Source organism: Panthera leo, chromosome E1 (assembly GCF_018350215.1).
Source record: "Panthera leo isolate Ple1 chromosome E1, P.leo_Ple1_pat1.1, whole genome shotgun sequence".
Classification (NCBI taxonomy): domain Eukaryota; kingdom Metazoa; phylum Chordata; class Mammalia; order Carnivora; family Felidae; genus Panthera; species Panthera leo.
This window is the reverse complement of record NC_056692.1, coordinates 47,068,652-47,083,730: the sequence shown is the minus strand read 5'-3', so window position 1 is coordinate 47,083,730 and position 15,079 is coordinate 47,068,652. Positions and strand designations below refer to the sequence as shown.

At 39.9% G+C, this 15,079-nt stretch overlaps 1 protein-coding gene across 13 annotated transcripts in view; it reads left to right on the top strand.

The window, feature by feature from the left end:
- The window catches only part of BPTF (bromodomain PHD finger transcription factor), a 148,046-nt gene that overhangs the window by 83,462 nt on the left and 49,505 nt on the right, over positions 1–15,079 (top strand). For all 13 annotated transcript variants that reach the window (XM_042915788.1, XM_042915785.1, XM_042915784.1 and 10 more), the window contains 4 exons: positions 4,316–4,445; positions 5,196–5,334; positions 8,674–8,853; positions 9,902–12,212. In XM_042915788.1, the coding sequence (XP_042771722.1) occupies positions 4,316–4,445; positions 5,196–5,334; positions 8,674–8,853; positions 9,902–12,212 (2,760 nt within the window). The remainder of the gene's footprint in view (positions 1–4,315; positions 4,446–5,195; positions 5,335–8,673; positions 8,854–9,901; positions 12,213–15,079) is intronic.

Below are 15,079 nucleotides of genomic sequence, written 5' to 3'. Positions count from 1 at the left end.
TTCTTTTAATAGTAACAGCATTGCTCTTATGCTCATGCAGCTAGTTTTATTCTTGCTACTGAGTTTTCAAAAGCCAAACTTGTTACTGTTTGGGGTATACACATGGGTGGTAAAACTATAAAGAAAAGGGGATGATAACCCTAAAGTCAAGATAATGACTGCCTGGGAGTGGGACACACTAGCTTCAGATGTATTTGCTTTATTGATAAAGTTCTCTTTCTTAATCTGGTTACATTTTATATATATTTTTTAATTGTAATGAAAAGATCCCCATAACAACAAAACTCTCAGGGTGCCTGGGTGGCTCAGGCAGTTAAGCATCTGACTTCGGCTCAGGTCATGATCTCGCGGCTTGTGGGTTCAAGCCCCGTGTCGGGCTCTGCGCTGACAGCCCAGAGCCTGGAGCGTGCTTTGGATTCTGTGTCTCCCTCTCTTCCTGCCCCTCCCCTGCTCATGCTTGTGTCTCCCTCTGTCTCAAAAAAATAAATAAACATAAAAGAAAATTTAAAAAAAAACAAACTCAAACAACTGGAATGAATTTAACAAGAAATATTTAGGATCATGTAAAGGAATCATTAAAACTTTATTAAAGATAGGAAGGAGGGGCGTCTGGGTGGCTCAGTCGGTTAAGCGTCTGACTTCAGCTCAGGTCATGATCTCACAGTCCGTGAGTTCGAGCCCCGCATCGGGCTCTGTGCTGACCGCTCGGAGCCTGGAGCCTGCTTCGGATTCTGTGTCTCCCTCTCTCTCTTCCCCTCCCCTGCTCATGCTCTGTCTCTCTCTGTCTCAAAAATAAATTAAAAACATTAAAAAAAAAAAAAGATAGAAAGGATACGCAGTAAATGAAAGATAAAGATATATCCTATGTTTAGATGTGTATATTACATTTTCTGAAACCATGCATTATGTTAATTATATTAATCTTCTAAAATTAATATTCATTTGCATTTTGAATAAGATTTTCCCTCCTTGAGGGGCACACAGGCTTGATCAAAATGATACTGATATATCATCTAGGAAAATTAATTGCAAGAAAAGGGAAGTAGGTATGAGGAAGAAAGGAATAGATATTGGAACACTTTTTTTCAATGTTCATTATTTTGAGAGAGAGAAGGGGAGCACATGTTGGGGAGGGGCAGAGAGGCGGGGGGGAGGGAGAGAGAAAGAATTCCAAGCAGGCTCCATGCGCTGTGTGAAGCTCAACTCAGAGCTTGATCTCAGGACCTGAGCCAAAATCAAGAGTCGGACGCTTAACCGATTGAGCCACTCAGGTGCCTCAATATTCGAACATTTTCGAAGCTACAATAAAAATAAGATTTTAGGGTAGTAGAGTAGAACAAAGAATCTAGAAATAGACCTAAAAACACATGTGAGCATCTAGCAATGATAGCACTGCATGTCAGAGAAGGAAGCAGGACCTAGAAAATTTCAGCCTAGCTCCCTGCCTTGGCAAAAACATTCAGATAAACAGAGATTTTTTTTAAAAACACTAACCAAAAAGCTTCAATAAGAAACCGTGGATTAATTTATGTTTTTGTTGTGATACTTTCTTTTTAAACAGATATAAAACCCAGATGCCATAGAGGAAAAAAAGTGGATATATGTATTTAAAATTCTGAGTGGAAAAATAATATTATAATCAAACTCAAAAGATGACAAACTGAGGAAAAATCTTTGCACCACAAATGGAAAGTTACCTTAAGTGACAAAGATCTTTTATAAGTGAGAAGGACTAATAGTCCAGTACAGACAAGACAAAGGATTTGAGCAGGCATTTTGCAGAAAAATAAATACGAAAGGCCAGTAGACATTAACAAAATGTTTACTCTCTTGCAATTAAAGCAATGTAAATCAAAACAGTGGGATATCATTTCTCATCTCTCACTTGGGCTGATCATCTAGAAGTTTGTTACTAACTTGAGTGAAGGTATGGGAAAACACGGTGGCTTTGTCATTGAGGGCAGCGTGAAATGTGCAGTTCTGAAGAACAATGTAGCTTTACTTGTCAGCATTTTAAGTTCAAGGACCTTTGGAGTTAGCTACCCCACCGCTGGGGAACACTGTGAGCACTCTCCCAAGTTTACCAGGGAAGACATAAAACATTGTTTATTATGGCTTTGTTTGTAGTAGCAAAGCAGGCAGGACACGACCCTGGGCACCCATGGAGATTAGGAGTGGGATTAAAGCTTGGTCCGTACTCTCGGTCAGGCTCTCAGTTGAACCATGGAGGTACAGAAGAGACACCTGCCACCCCGTGTGCCTCCCCGAATGGACTGGCAGCTAGAGGCTACGCGCTGCCAGCCCGATGGGGCTTCTTCCTTTCTGGGGCCTCCGGGCTGCCAGCGGTAGCCCAGGTTTCTGCCCGACCAAATGGACTTGAATTCCTTCAGAGCTCGCCATTTTTGCTGCCGAAACCTGAAGATTGGCTCGGTGGCAGTGAGAGCAATAGAATTTACTCAAGAGTAGCTAACATCACAGATTAGCTATAATACTACCTCAGTGGCCTGGCGTCCTCAGCAAAATGGAGCCTTTATATCTGGTGATGAAAATGGACCTATTTCCCATGTGAACACAAAAGCACAGGCCGAGCGCCCAGCCCAGCCGTGAGCTCTCAGAGTGTCACTGCTCCCGTATCCTCCCCGCACAGTACTCTGTTCCTGGCCACTGTCAGCGAAGATAGTTCAGTTGCCACGTCAGACCTCAACTTGCAGAGAGCTTGAAAGCCTAGCCCACAAAAACTCTGTTGAGCAATGCTACCTGAGCCTGGGTCAGTCACTCTTCCTCTGGCAGGCTGAGGCTGCCAGGTTATCCACCCTGCTGCGCCTACAGAGCTCGCCCCACTCCCTGGTTCCACGAGTAGTGGCAGATGGGTGGTATTTGAGTAAGTGAGTCTCCGGGGAGAATCTCCTCCCTCTCCTCTCCTTCCGTCAACTGGGAGAGAATGAAGCATGCTGTTCTAGGGTTGTGCGGCTGATAGGCATGAGCTCGCGGTATGCAGCCGCCTAGATTCTAGGGTCCTATATTCACAGGGGCACACAGCTTTCTTGAAAGTGGAGTTCAGTAGGGAGTTTTGGTGGGGGGATGGAGATCCAAAGGATTAAATTCCCCTCTCATATCTTATTAGCAGCTTGTCCCCCAGGGTTGACAAAAGATCTCTATTTGTTTCCACAAAGTTATGCATGCAAGATTGGCTGCCTCTGGGTAGGGTGTAATAAAGCAGGTTTTCTACCACTAGAGGTCTCAGAGACAGGGTCCTCTCTTCATAGGTTTTGGTCAGTGTCCTTGTTTATGGGGAATATTCCCATTCACAAAAATGCAGTCTAGTTTTATTTATTTTGAGGGGGAGAGAGAGAGAGAGAGAGAGAGAGAGACACCACGTGAGTGGGGGAGGGGCAGGTAGAGCATCCCCAAGCAGGCTCCATGCTACGAGCACAGACCCCCAGTGCAGGGCTCGAACCCACGAAACCACAAGATCATGACCTGAGCCAAAACTATGAGTCAGACGTTCAACCGACTGAGCCACCCAGGCATCCATCCCTCCAGTCTAATCATCTTAATGTAGAGCCTCACCACAGGCCTGCCTGTCTCCCTATTACTGGGTGCAGTGATATCCGTTTCCCACCCCGGGAAAAGAGTGTGGCCTATGCCCTATTCAGTGACTGGTGGCCTCATCAATGTGGTCCTTCCTTCCTCTTACCCAAAAGCAGGAACGTTGTCAGCCCTTTTCTCTGTGGATGTAGAAAGCCTGAATTCCACATTAGTGTAAAGGCTTTCAACCCCCCAGTGCTAGATAGAATTAGAAATACTAGTTGGTAGGTTTTTGGATTTTTTGGTCTTTTTTGAGGGAAGGAAATAATGTATTCTTTAATAGGGAACTGGTTTAATTATAGTATGTCCATGCAGTGGTGTAGATTATGTAATTCTTTAAGAATATCCATATCTTCTGGTATATGGAAAGATCTTCTAATGCAATTATTCATTGATTAAAAACTGTGTAGTTGTGATTGTAATATATCCCTTTTGTGTAAATATATTGGTATATATGTGTATTAATAGTTTCAGGAATAAGCCGTAAGGGAGTGTATTTCTTATCGGAGGGCGTATGGGAAGGATGGCATGCTTTTGCCTTTTTCTGCTGTTTCATTTTTCCTGTTACGGAATTGTTACTGATTTTTGTGAACTGGGGTTATCTGGGTTGTGGGATTATAGCTAACCATTCTTTGATTCTAACTTCCTGACTTGCAGTACTGTATTTTTATCTTTTTAATGTATTTTTCAAAGTTAAGTGCAGTTCTTTCTATTCATATATTCTTAGGTTACACAGAATGACATCAATTGAAAGAGAAGAGAAGGAGAAAGTCAAGAAAAAAGAGAAAAAACAAGAAGAAGAAGAAACGATGCAACAAGCCACGTGGGTAAAATATACATTTCCAGTTAAACATCAGGTAATTTTTATTATAGTCTTTTAAAATAGTGTTAGCCATTTCTGAGGCTTGTATTCTGCAACTTTAGGTACTTAAATTTTGTTTTGCTTTTGGCACAGCCTTTTATTTAATATAGTTGGAATGAAGTAAGTCTTTCTGGCGATTTCTATAAGCAGAGGTTTGTCTCGGTAGAATGTAGGTGGGCTATTAGACTCATTGGTTGAAATTGTTCTAACACTGTAAAAATTGCGTTACATTTTTCATATTAGAAAGGGGTCTCGTCAGCCCTGGCACAACGCAGGTTTGAATTGCATGGGTTCACTTACAAGCAGGTTGTCTCGATAAATACAGTATAGTACCTGTAAGTTCATTTTTTGTTCCTTGTGATTTTCTTAATAACATTTTCTTCTCTCTAGCTTACTCTGTTGTAAAGAATGTAGTATATAGTACACGTAACTTACAAAATATGTGTTAACTGACTGTGTTATTGGTAAGGCTTAGGTCAACGGTAGGTTATTGGTAGTTAGTTTTGAGGGAGTTGCAAGTTATACGTGGATTTTTGACTGCGTGGGGGGTCAGCAAACCCCCATGTTGTTCAGGGTTCAGCTGTCTTCAGTTTTTTCATGAATGTGTGATTCCTGTTGAAAATAAAATTGATTGGTAAACTTATTTGCCTGACTGTGGATCTTGTTTGGTAAAAATGTATAAAACCACATATGTTTTATAAGCATCCTCATTCTTGTTTAATCAGAGTGTTTTCATTCACACCAGGTTTGGAAACAAAAAGGAGAGGAATACAGAGTTACGGGATATGGTGGTTGGAGCTGGATTAGTAAAACTCATGTTTATAGGTTTGTTCCTAAATTGCCAGGCAATACTAATGTGAATTACAGAAAGTCATTAGAAGGAAGTAAGTAATTGAAGTTATTTTTCCTGTATTCATGTTTCTGATTTGTACTGTTTCTTACAAAATGAGGTTTACTGACCGTATTTTAGATGAAAGTTTTCTCTGAAATTTTTAACAGAACATGGCAAAACTACCAATGTAGTTGGTATAAATTCTAAAATATTTTAAACCTTTATAAAATATTTAAGCCTTTATTCTCAGGATTGTGATACTTAGGGTTTCAGTTAAAGAAAGAGGCTAGAATAGGACTTGTTAAAAAAAGAAAACAGGTCTCAGCCACCTAGTTGTTTTTCTGAAATCTTAAATTCAGTATTACTTGACTTCCTAAGGAGCTACATATCTGGTAACCTCAGCATTGTGGCACATAACAAAACCAAATAGCAAGTAGTGGAGAATTCAGTAACACTTCCACATAAACGAGGTATTAACTCAATTTGTGCTACTCGCTAACAATTTTATTAGTATTTAGAATCACAGAACTCTAGAGGGGAACTACCCTACTAAGAGACCATATATATCTATATCTATAGACTATATACATCTATGTCTATAGATATATATAGATATATAATTTTTTTAATGTTTTATGTATTTTTGAGAGAGAGATCACGAGCGGAGGAAGGGCAGAGAGAGACGGGGGGACAGAGGATCCAAAGCAGGCTCCGCACTGACAGCAGAGAGCCCAATGCAGGGCTCAAACTCATAAACCATGAGATCATGACCTGAAGTCAGACGCTGAACCGAAGGAGCCACCCAGGCGCCCCAAGAGACCATGCGTTTTGAAACTCACAGCACACGAGCAGATTATTTCACGGAGATACTAAGTGACGTACAGTTCACACAGGGATAGAATCCTGACTGGAATCCATGTCTCCTGGCTTCCGTTGTCCTTTCTGCACACTACGTTGCAAGATCTCCTTTGTAATCTGAGCAATTTTCAAAAATAGTTGTGCGTGCTATGCAGTGTAATTTGCTAGTCTTTGGTGCAATGTGTTCTTTCCTAAAAAGCCTGGGTGATAGTAGGTACTTGGCAAATATTAAATTCTATTATGATCTGATCATATCCACGCAAAATGTACATTCTGATAAATTCTGAAAGACGGTCACAATTTTTTTATTGCCATTTTGTTGCTCCAGCCGTCCACGTAGCACTTAGAATTATAGAGAGCTCTGTGTTTACTTATGTCTGACCTGCTTTGTCTGTGTAGTAAAATCCAGATTATCAATAAGCAAAATATTTAGGCTTTTGCAGATTTATCTTGAATCCACTTTCCTTAGCATATGGTTTCTATTGTACAAATGGCGGGCCTTTATCCATTCAGGTACCAGGTTGGTCTTCTAGCATCTTCAGAGCCTTTCCTCTCAGGTGGTAGCACATTGTTGGTTTAGCTTAACTACAGAATAGGAATTACGGTGAAGGCATTAGTAACCACCAATTTATAATCTCAGAACTGTTAGTCCCTATCATAATGGCTAATCTAGTCTGATCATATGATAGAGGCACAGATGTGTTAGAAAGAACAGAGAGAAACACAGTTCAGGGAACACTTGACAGCATCAGAAGACTATAGAGTGTTTGACTTGCTTGACTGCTGTGTCCCTTATCTCTAACCTCCATTCTAACTCAGACTGTATACCTTTGATTTGCACATTAATTTATAAGTGTCAATACAGGTATTAATGTGCAAGGGTTAATGACGGATATGAATTAATCGTTTTTTTTTTTAATTTATTTTTATATTTTTATATTTATTTATTTTTGAGAGAGCACGTGTGTGCAAGTGGGGGAGGGGCAGAGAGAGACTCCCAGGCAGGCTCCACGCTGTCAGCATGGGGCTCCATCCCACAACCGGGAGATCACGACCTGAGTCGATACCAAGAGTCAGACACTTAACCGACTGAGCCACCTGGGCTCCCTTTGTTAATAGTCTGTCAAGGAGACCTTTCATGGAGAGGAAATCCCGAACGTTTTATAAATCGTCCATTTAAGTGTCCAGGATCTTAAAGCTTATAAATGGGGTATACTGACATATAAAGCTCTTTGTGAGCAACTTGAAATCATTGAAAAAATATTGCCCAGTTATTCTGAAATAACTACAGAAGCATTGAAGAAAGAGAGTATCAGTTTAGTTTTTTGTCCTTTCGTTACCTGTGGGGTCTAGACACGTCCTGTCACCGTTTTCTATGATTCTTTTCTTCTCTCACCAATATCCTGCTGTCTTGACAGATACTGGCTTTGTTTTTTGCACTCTTTCCCCTTTCAGGCAGATCTTTTTGGAAGGAGTCGTTTTTATTTAAATAAAAAATAGGTTCACCTTGCTAAGTCCTTGGGATATTCGGGTTCAAGTGAAAAGAAAAGGCAGAAATGCCTCTAAGGCCTAAGAAAATTCATCTAGACAATAGTTCTATATCGTAGGCTTGATTTTTTTTTTTTTTTTTTTCCCTTCTGGAAAGTTGAAGCTACACAAAAGTAAAAGAGAATAATAAACTCCCATGTAATCATCATTCAACTTTAACAGTTATCAAGTTCTGTCACTCTTCTTTCACTTGTCACTCCCTACTTTTTTCCTAGAGTTGTTTCCCTTGTACTTAAAGCAAATTCCAGAAATCATGTTATTTTCCAGTACAATATATCTCTCTAGTTAGAGTGGACGTTCATAACCATCATGCTATTATCCAGTCAGCAAACTGACACTATTTAACATATTCATCTTGAGATTCTCAGTTCCTACCCCAGGTACCCCAGTTGTGTCAGAGAGGCTGTTTTACTCTTGGCAGTAAACCAGGTCCAAACAAGGCCAAACATTGCATTTAGTCATTTCCCTTAAGTCTCTTTTATTCTGTGATAAATGCTATGATTCCTTACCTGGGGGAGGTGGGGGCCAGGGGAAGTATGTAAACAAACTTTTGTAATTAATTTCATTGGATCTTGGATATCTTTGAAGTTTGTCCATGGAGTCTGGGTGAAAAATACTTAAGTATTTATCCTTCTAATATGATTCTTTAACACAAAATATGTTAGAAACACTGATATAGAATCTGTAAAGTCATCGAACAGGTTGAAATAGTCGTTCTGTGTGAAAGCTTCTTTCTGAAGCACATCTAAAATGCAGTCTTCTTTTAATGGTTTAGGTCAGCTAAGCATATTAGGGAAGTATATACTGTCTTCTGTGTGTGTGTGTGTGTGTGTGTGTGTGTGTGTGTGTGTGTGTGTGTGTTTAATTTAAAAAAGCAGTATAAATTGCTGAAAATACTTGATAATTTCCACTAAACTAGATTTATTACAGTAAATTGCTAATATTCAGAATACCTGTCATTATTATATACTTCATTCTTTTTCAGCCAAAAATAATGTGGATGAAAATATGGATGAATCAGATAGAAGAAAAAGTCCACGAAGTCCAAAAAAAATAAAAACAGAGCCTGATTCTGAGAAAGATGAGGTAAAAGATTCAGATGCTACAAAAGGAGCAGACCAAAGTGAAATGGATGTTTCCAGGATTGCTGAGAAGAAGGACCAAGGTAAGGAGAGTCCGGGGTGGAGGGCAGCCTGGGGATGCTAAGGTTGCACGGGATCTAGTTCGCACAGCAGGAGAGGTACTGCCTTGTCTTTCTCTGATGATCACAGCTTTATTGAAACATAATTCATATTCTAGATAATCTACCCATTTAAAGGGTACAATTTAGTGGTTTTTAGTATTTCACTGAGTTGTTCAACCATCATCACAGTGAATTTTAGAGCATTTTCATCACCCCAAAAAGAAACCTCATACTCCTTAGCAGTCGGTCTCCAGTCCTCCCTAACTCCCCTCACCAGCCTTAATGTACTTTCTGTCTCCGGATTTGCCTGTTTTGGACATGACGTATAAATGGAATCATGTAATATGTGGTCCATTGTGATTGGCTTCTTTGACCTGGCGTCATGTTTTCAAGGGTCATCCATGTTGTAGCAGGTGTCAGGATTTTGCCATTCCTTTTTATTTCTGCGTAGTATTCCATTTTGTGGATGGTGCCACATCTTGCTTATCCACTCATCGGTTGATGGCCATTTGGGTTGTTTCTACTTCCTGGCTGTTATGAATATCGATATGAACATTCATGTTGGGTAAATACCCAGTAGTGGAATTACTGGGTCATTAAGCTAACTCTGTGTCCAACCTTCTGAGGAACTTACATTGTCTTTTGTGAAAAGCTGTATTTTAAAAACTAGGTAAGATACTAGCCTTAAGATATTTTATGACTACAAAATATTTTATACAGAATCTTACATGAAGGTACTGGTGTATGGAGTAGCTGTCACAGGCTAAGTAGTTTCTCATTGTAACATTCTATTTTCAGATGCTAAGAATATTTAAATATTTACAATATGTGTGTGTTTTTTAACATTTTATAAAGTTTAGCCCTGTCCATTGACCTATCTTAATCCTATGTCAGGAGCTTTCAAATATATATTTATATTTAAGCCCTTGAGTGAAAATAAGAACCATTGGTAGTTTTTAAAATAAAAATACTATGAGTTCCACATTTGAGAGTAAAAAATTTCACTTACATAAATGTCTTTATTTCACAGATGTAAAAGAAGTTTTAGATTCTGAGAATGATAAATCCTTTAAGGAAGAACCAATGGAAATAGATGATGATGTGAAAACAGAGCCACATATCAATTGTCAGGAAAGTTCTCAAGTAGATGTGGTCAATGTCAGTGAGGGTTTTCATCTAAGGACTAGTTATAAAAAGAAAATTAAATCATCCAAACTAGATGGACTTCTTGAAAGGAGAATTAAACAGTTTACACTGGAAGAAAAACAGCGCCTTGAAAAGATGAAGTTGGAAGGTGGAATTAAGGGTATCGGAAAGACCTCTACAAGTTCTCTGAAAAGTCTTTCTGAGTCTCCAGTACTAACTAAAGCAAAAGAAGGGTGTCAGAGTGACTTGCTTATTAAACAAGAACAAAGCCCTAATGCAAGTAATGATAAATCTGAAGATTCGATTCGGGGATGTTCACAGAGCGATCCCTCAATTCTTGGAATCAGTGATCCTGATCATACAACAAACAAACTTTATCCAAAAGATCAAACGTTAGATGACGTCTCCATTCAGAGTCCAGAGACAAACTGTCAGAAACAAAATTCCGTTGGAAATGACATAGATGAGAGTCTCTCTGAACCTACCGGTAAAGGCCAGGAACCTAGTAAGATTAACACCAAAGGAAGTGATTTTCTCGTTGATGACTCCAAACTAGCCAGTACAGATGAAATTGGTACTTTGATCTATAAGAACAAAAAACCACTCATACAGGAGGATAATGACACCATTGTTTCTCCTTCCCAGAGCCCTTCACTTCCATCAGTACCTAAAAGTATCGATGATAGAGATATCCCATCTCTGTCAAAAGCAATGGACTTTGAAGGAAAACTGGGATGTGACTCTGAGTATAATAGCACTTTGGAAAATAGTTCTGATACTATGTCTATTCAAGACAGCAGTGAAGAAGATATGATTGTTCAGAATAGCAGTGAAAGTATTTCTGAACAGTTCATAACTCAAGAACAAGGTATTGAAGGCTTGGAACCATTGAAACGTGAGTTTGTTTCAGATCAGTCCACTGGAAACTGTGACAAGAGACCACAGAGTAAGGTAACTGAAGCAAATGGTAAAAAAACAAGTCAAGAACAGAAATTAGAGGAGAGATCAGTTAAATGTATTGATCAAGTCAATCTAAAAAGTAGCACTGACAAAAAGAATAATGAAAATCGAGAGTCTGAAAAGAAAGGACAGAAAGCGAGTACCTTTCAAATAAATGGAAAAGATAATAAATCTAAAGTATATTTGAAAGGGGAATGCTTGAAAGAAATCTCTGAGAGTAAAGTAGTAAGTGGCGATGTTGAACCAAAGCTTAATAATATAAGTAAAATAATTCCTGAAAATGATATTAAGTCTTTGACCATTAAAGAATCTGCTGTAAAGCCATTCATGAATGGTGATGTCATCATGGAAGATTTTAATGAAAAAAACAACATGGAAACAAAATCATGTTTACTGAGATCTTCTGATGCTGGAGGTGACTACCAGGATGGCCTAGAGACCCTGCCTTCAACCAAAGAGTCTGAGAGTATACATACTACCACACCTCCACTGTCTTGTCCAGAAAGCAGTTCAACAAATCAGGTAGAAGATATGGAAATTGAAACCTCAGAAGTTAAGAAAGTTACTCCCTCACCTGTTACTTCTGGAGAGGAATCTAACCTCAGTAATGATTTTGTTGATGAAAACGGGCTGCCTACCAGCAAAGATGAAAATGTCAACGGAGAGTCTAAGAGGAAAACAGTCATCACAGAAGTCACCACTATGACATCCACGGTGGCCACGGAATCAAAAACCGTAATCAAAGTAGCAAAAGGTGATAAGCAGACTGTGGTCTCTTCCACAGAAAACTGTGCCAAATCCACTGTCACGACCACCACTACAACGGTAACAAAGCTTTCCACGCCCTCCACGGGCAGCAGCGTGGACATCATCTCTGTGAAGGAGCAAAGCAAAACTGTGGTCACCACAACAGTGACAGACTCACTGACCACTGCAGGAGGCACGCTGGTAACATCTATGACCGTGAGCAAAGAATATTCCACGAGGGACAAAGTGAAACTCATGAAGTTTTCAAGACCCAAGAAGACTCGTTCAGGTACTGCTCTGCCATCCTATAGAAAATTTATCACCAAGAGCAGCAAGAAGAGCATATTTGTGTTGCCTAATGATGACTTAAAAAAGTTGGCCAGAAAAGGAGGAATCCGAGAAGTCCCTTATTTTAATTACAATGCAAAACCTGCCTTGGATATATGGCCGTATCCTTCTCCTAGACCAACCTTTGGTATCACTTGGAGGTATGTACTTTAAAATGTATTTGGGGAAGGGAGAAAGTCTTAAAAGCAGTATCTAGTAAGCATATCTCTCTCTCTCTTTTTTTTTTTTTTTTTTTTTTGGTAAAAAATGAGATATAATTGAGATAAGACAGGGAAGCGGAAATTTAATGGGCCAAGTTAGTAATGGAAATAAGATACAGAGAATCTTGAATTTGGCCAGCTGGGAATCTTGAATTTGGCCAGCTGGGAGGTACCAAAGTTTACTTAGGGAAAAATGTTAAAAGACTGAAAAAAATAAGTGGGAATTCTTTAAAATGAAATTCAGTTTTACTTTTCACAAGACGGAAGAAACAGGGAAAACGTAGTTGTTTTTGTGGTCTGACTTTCCAAGTTACTGCCATGTGTTTTCCTGGGGAATGAGAGAGTTACAGAATTGGATAATCAACTTTCTGGAGTTTGGTATTTTATTTCTATTAGGTAATTCATAAAAACATAAGATACAGGAGACATGCCTGTGAATCACACAAGGTCCATCATGATGTGGAAATCTTCCTAATGTAATTTATTTGCATGATAAACATGTGTTTTTGGAGTTCTCTGTTATTTATGTGCGAAGAGGTGGTCCCAAGAGGGTCCTGAGGAACGATTTTTTAAAACCCAGAAATAGTCTTAAATTAAGGTTTTCTGGGCATTAAGCTTTGGGGATGAGTCATAAGTACGTAGTACTGTCAGTTGTAAGATCGTGTAGTTTTATATTGGAAAGGATCTTAGAAATTCTTATCTTTTATAGATGTGGAATAATTTGCCTCTGGCCACAGAGGGACAGAGTTAGGAATAGTGCCCGGTTTTCCTAAACCCCCAGTCCAGTACTTTATCTGCTATATCACATTTTCACATATCTGTCCTTGCTTTGTCCTTTTTCATGTCCTTGTCTTTTTATCTTTTCACCCTCACCACTGGAAAGGATGAAACATAAACACCGAAGACGTAAGAGTTGTGTGGGGCATGCTCAGGAGTCAGGAACAGTCTTGATGTCTGCTAGATTTTGATAGGAACCTAAAATTATTCCAGCAAGTGACTGAGCAGACTCCATTTCACGTTAGGCTTCATTTCTGTGTATCTGTGATCCCACTTTCTTTAAGTTAAGATCATACCTGTGTGTGTGTGTGTGTGTGTGTGTGTGTGTGTGTGTGTGTATGTGTGTGTGTGTGTGTTTCTTTTATATTACAGCTGGCTAGTATGATCAAAGAAAACCAAAACCAAAACGAAGTGTAAATGAGTACTCTCGATAAAGAAATTAACTTATTAATATGACCAGTCATATTTGGTTTGACCAAGGTTTTTATAACTCATCTTTTGATTTGAATTAAAATATCACTCCATTACACATTCAATAGAGACAGCTGAAAAGTACAATTTCTCTGCAGGGCCTGCAATGAAGGATTTGCAGAATCCTGCAGGGAATCAAGGAACTCTTCATTACAGTTCATGGATTTATAGGATTACTCTGCACTTTTCTGCTTTCTTCATTGAGAGCGGTCCCAAAGTGTATCCTTGACTGTCCTGCAGGTAACTTCTTTCCCACTGGAAAAGTTACTATGTACAAATACTTTAATTACAATGACCTGGCAGTTGTGGAGGCCGACCTTTCTGCTCTTTTCTTTTCTCAAGTGGAAGGTAGGCTCAACTGGGAAGTACTTTTCTCTGAACCAGTTCTGGTCACGTGTTGCCCAGGGCCCTTTTCTGCACGGCTGGGTTTCAGGAGCCTTGTATTGTTATGTTTTAATATGCACTGTGGGCACCACTGGTATCTGTTTAGTTAATTTCTCATTTTTTAATGGAAGGAAATACCTTCCTGTACATTTTAAACAGATATTGCCATCAGATATATGCTAACGTCTGAATTTGCTGAAGTTGAGAGAGAAACATAATCCCTTTTATCTAACAGAGGCATGGGTAAATATGTAAAATATTCTTGACTTTAGAATGCATTTTTAAAAAGTGTATTGCTGGAAAAATCATGCATGTGAAATGCATTTTTATACTCACACTTGAATCAATTATGTCTGATGCTTAGCGTAGAAGCTAAGAATGTCAGAGGTGCATGTTTGATCTTTATTAATTTAATGGTAAGGCTGAGCAGTAGTGAAAAGTGAAACTTGTCTTGTCAACTCATTAGGCCTCTTTTTTCTTCCACGCTGTCCATTCCTTACTTCCTTTCTCCTGGGCCCTGATTCTGTGTTTCATTATCACTTTGAACCAGTAGTTGTCTCCCCAGCTCTGCCCCAGTGACCCTCCTAAAAGGCAGATCTACCCTGTGAATGTTCTGACTGAGCTGAGCAAGCCTTCAGCTGTGGGGCAGGTAGGGGACAGCCTTCGCCTGTACACCCCCATCTGTGAGAAGCACTTCCCTTCAGGACCCATCCTACGCTGCAGACGCTTCCGAGGCCTTACTACGGATCGCCTTTAATGCTCTTCTCTTACCCTTCCACTTGGTGCGGCACGTCTGGCTCTGCCTTCCTCTCTCATGCCAGCTTCATCTCTCGCCGCACCGCCACCCCCCTGCCCTCCGGTCGTAGCACGCCAGATGTGGTTCCCGGAGGAAGCGTGTGCTGTTGCACACTTTCCTCCTGAGCATACATACGTGTGTCCCTTGCCCTTGTGCAGCCACCCCCACATCTTTGTCCTTTGAGACTCCAGCAAAGCTCTGATCCCCATCCCTGAGCCGAGTCAGGTGCCCCTCGTGCTTTCCTCTGTCACAGCTCCTGAGGATACAGGAGCAGATCATAATTCACATCCCTGTCTCCAGCTCCTTTCAGTTAGTCTAAAGCACATGGAAGGCACGCAAGTATTCTTCCAAGGAATGCACGAATGAACAGGCTTCAGGT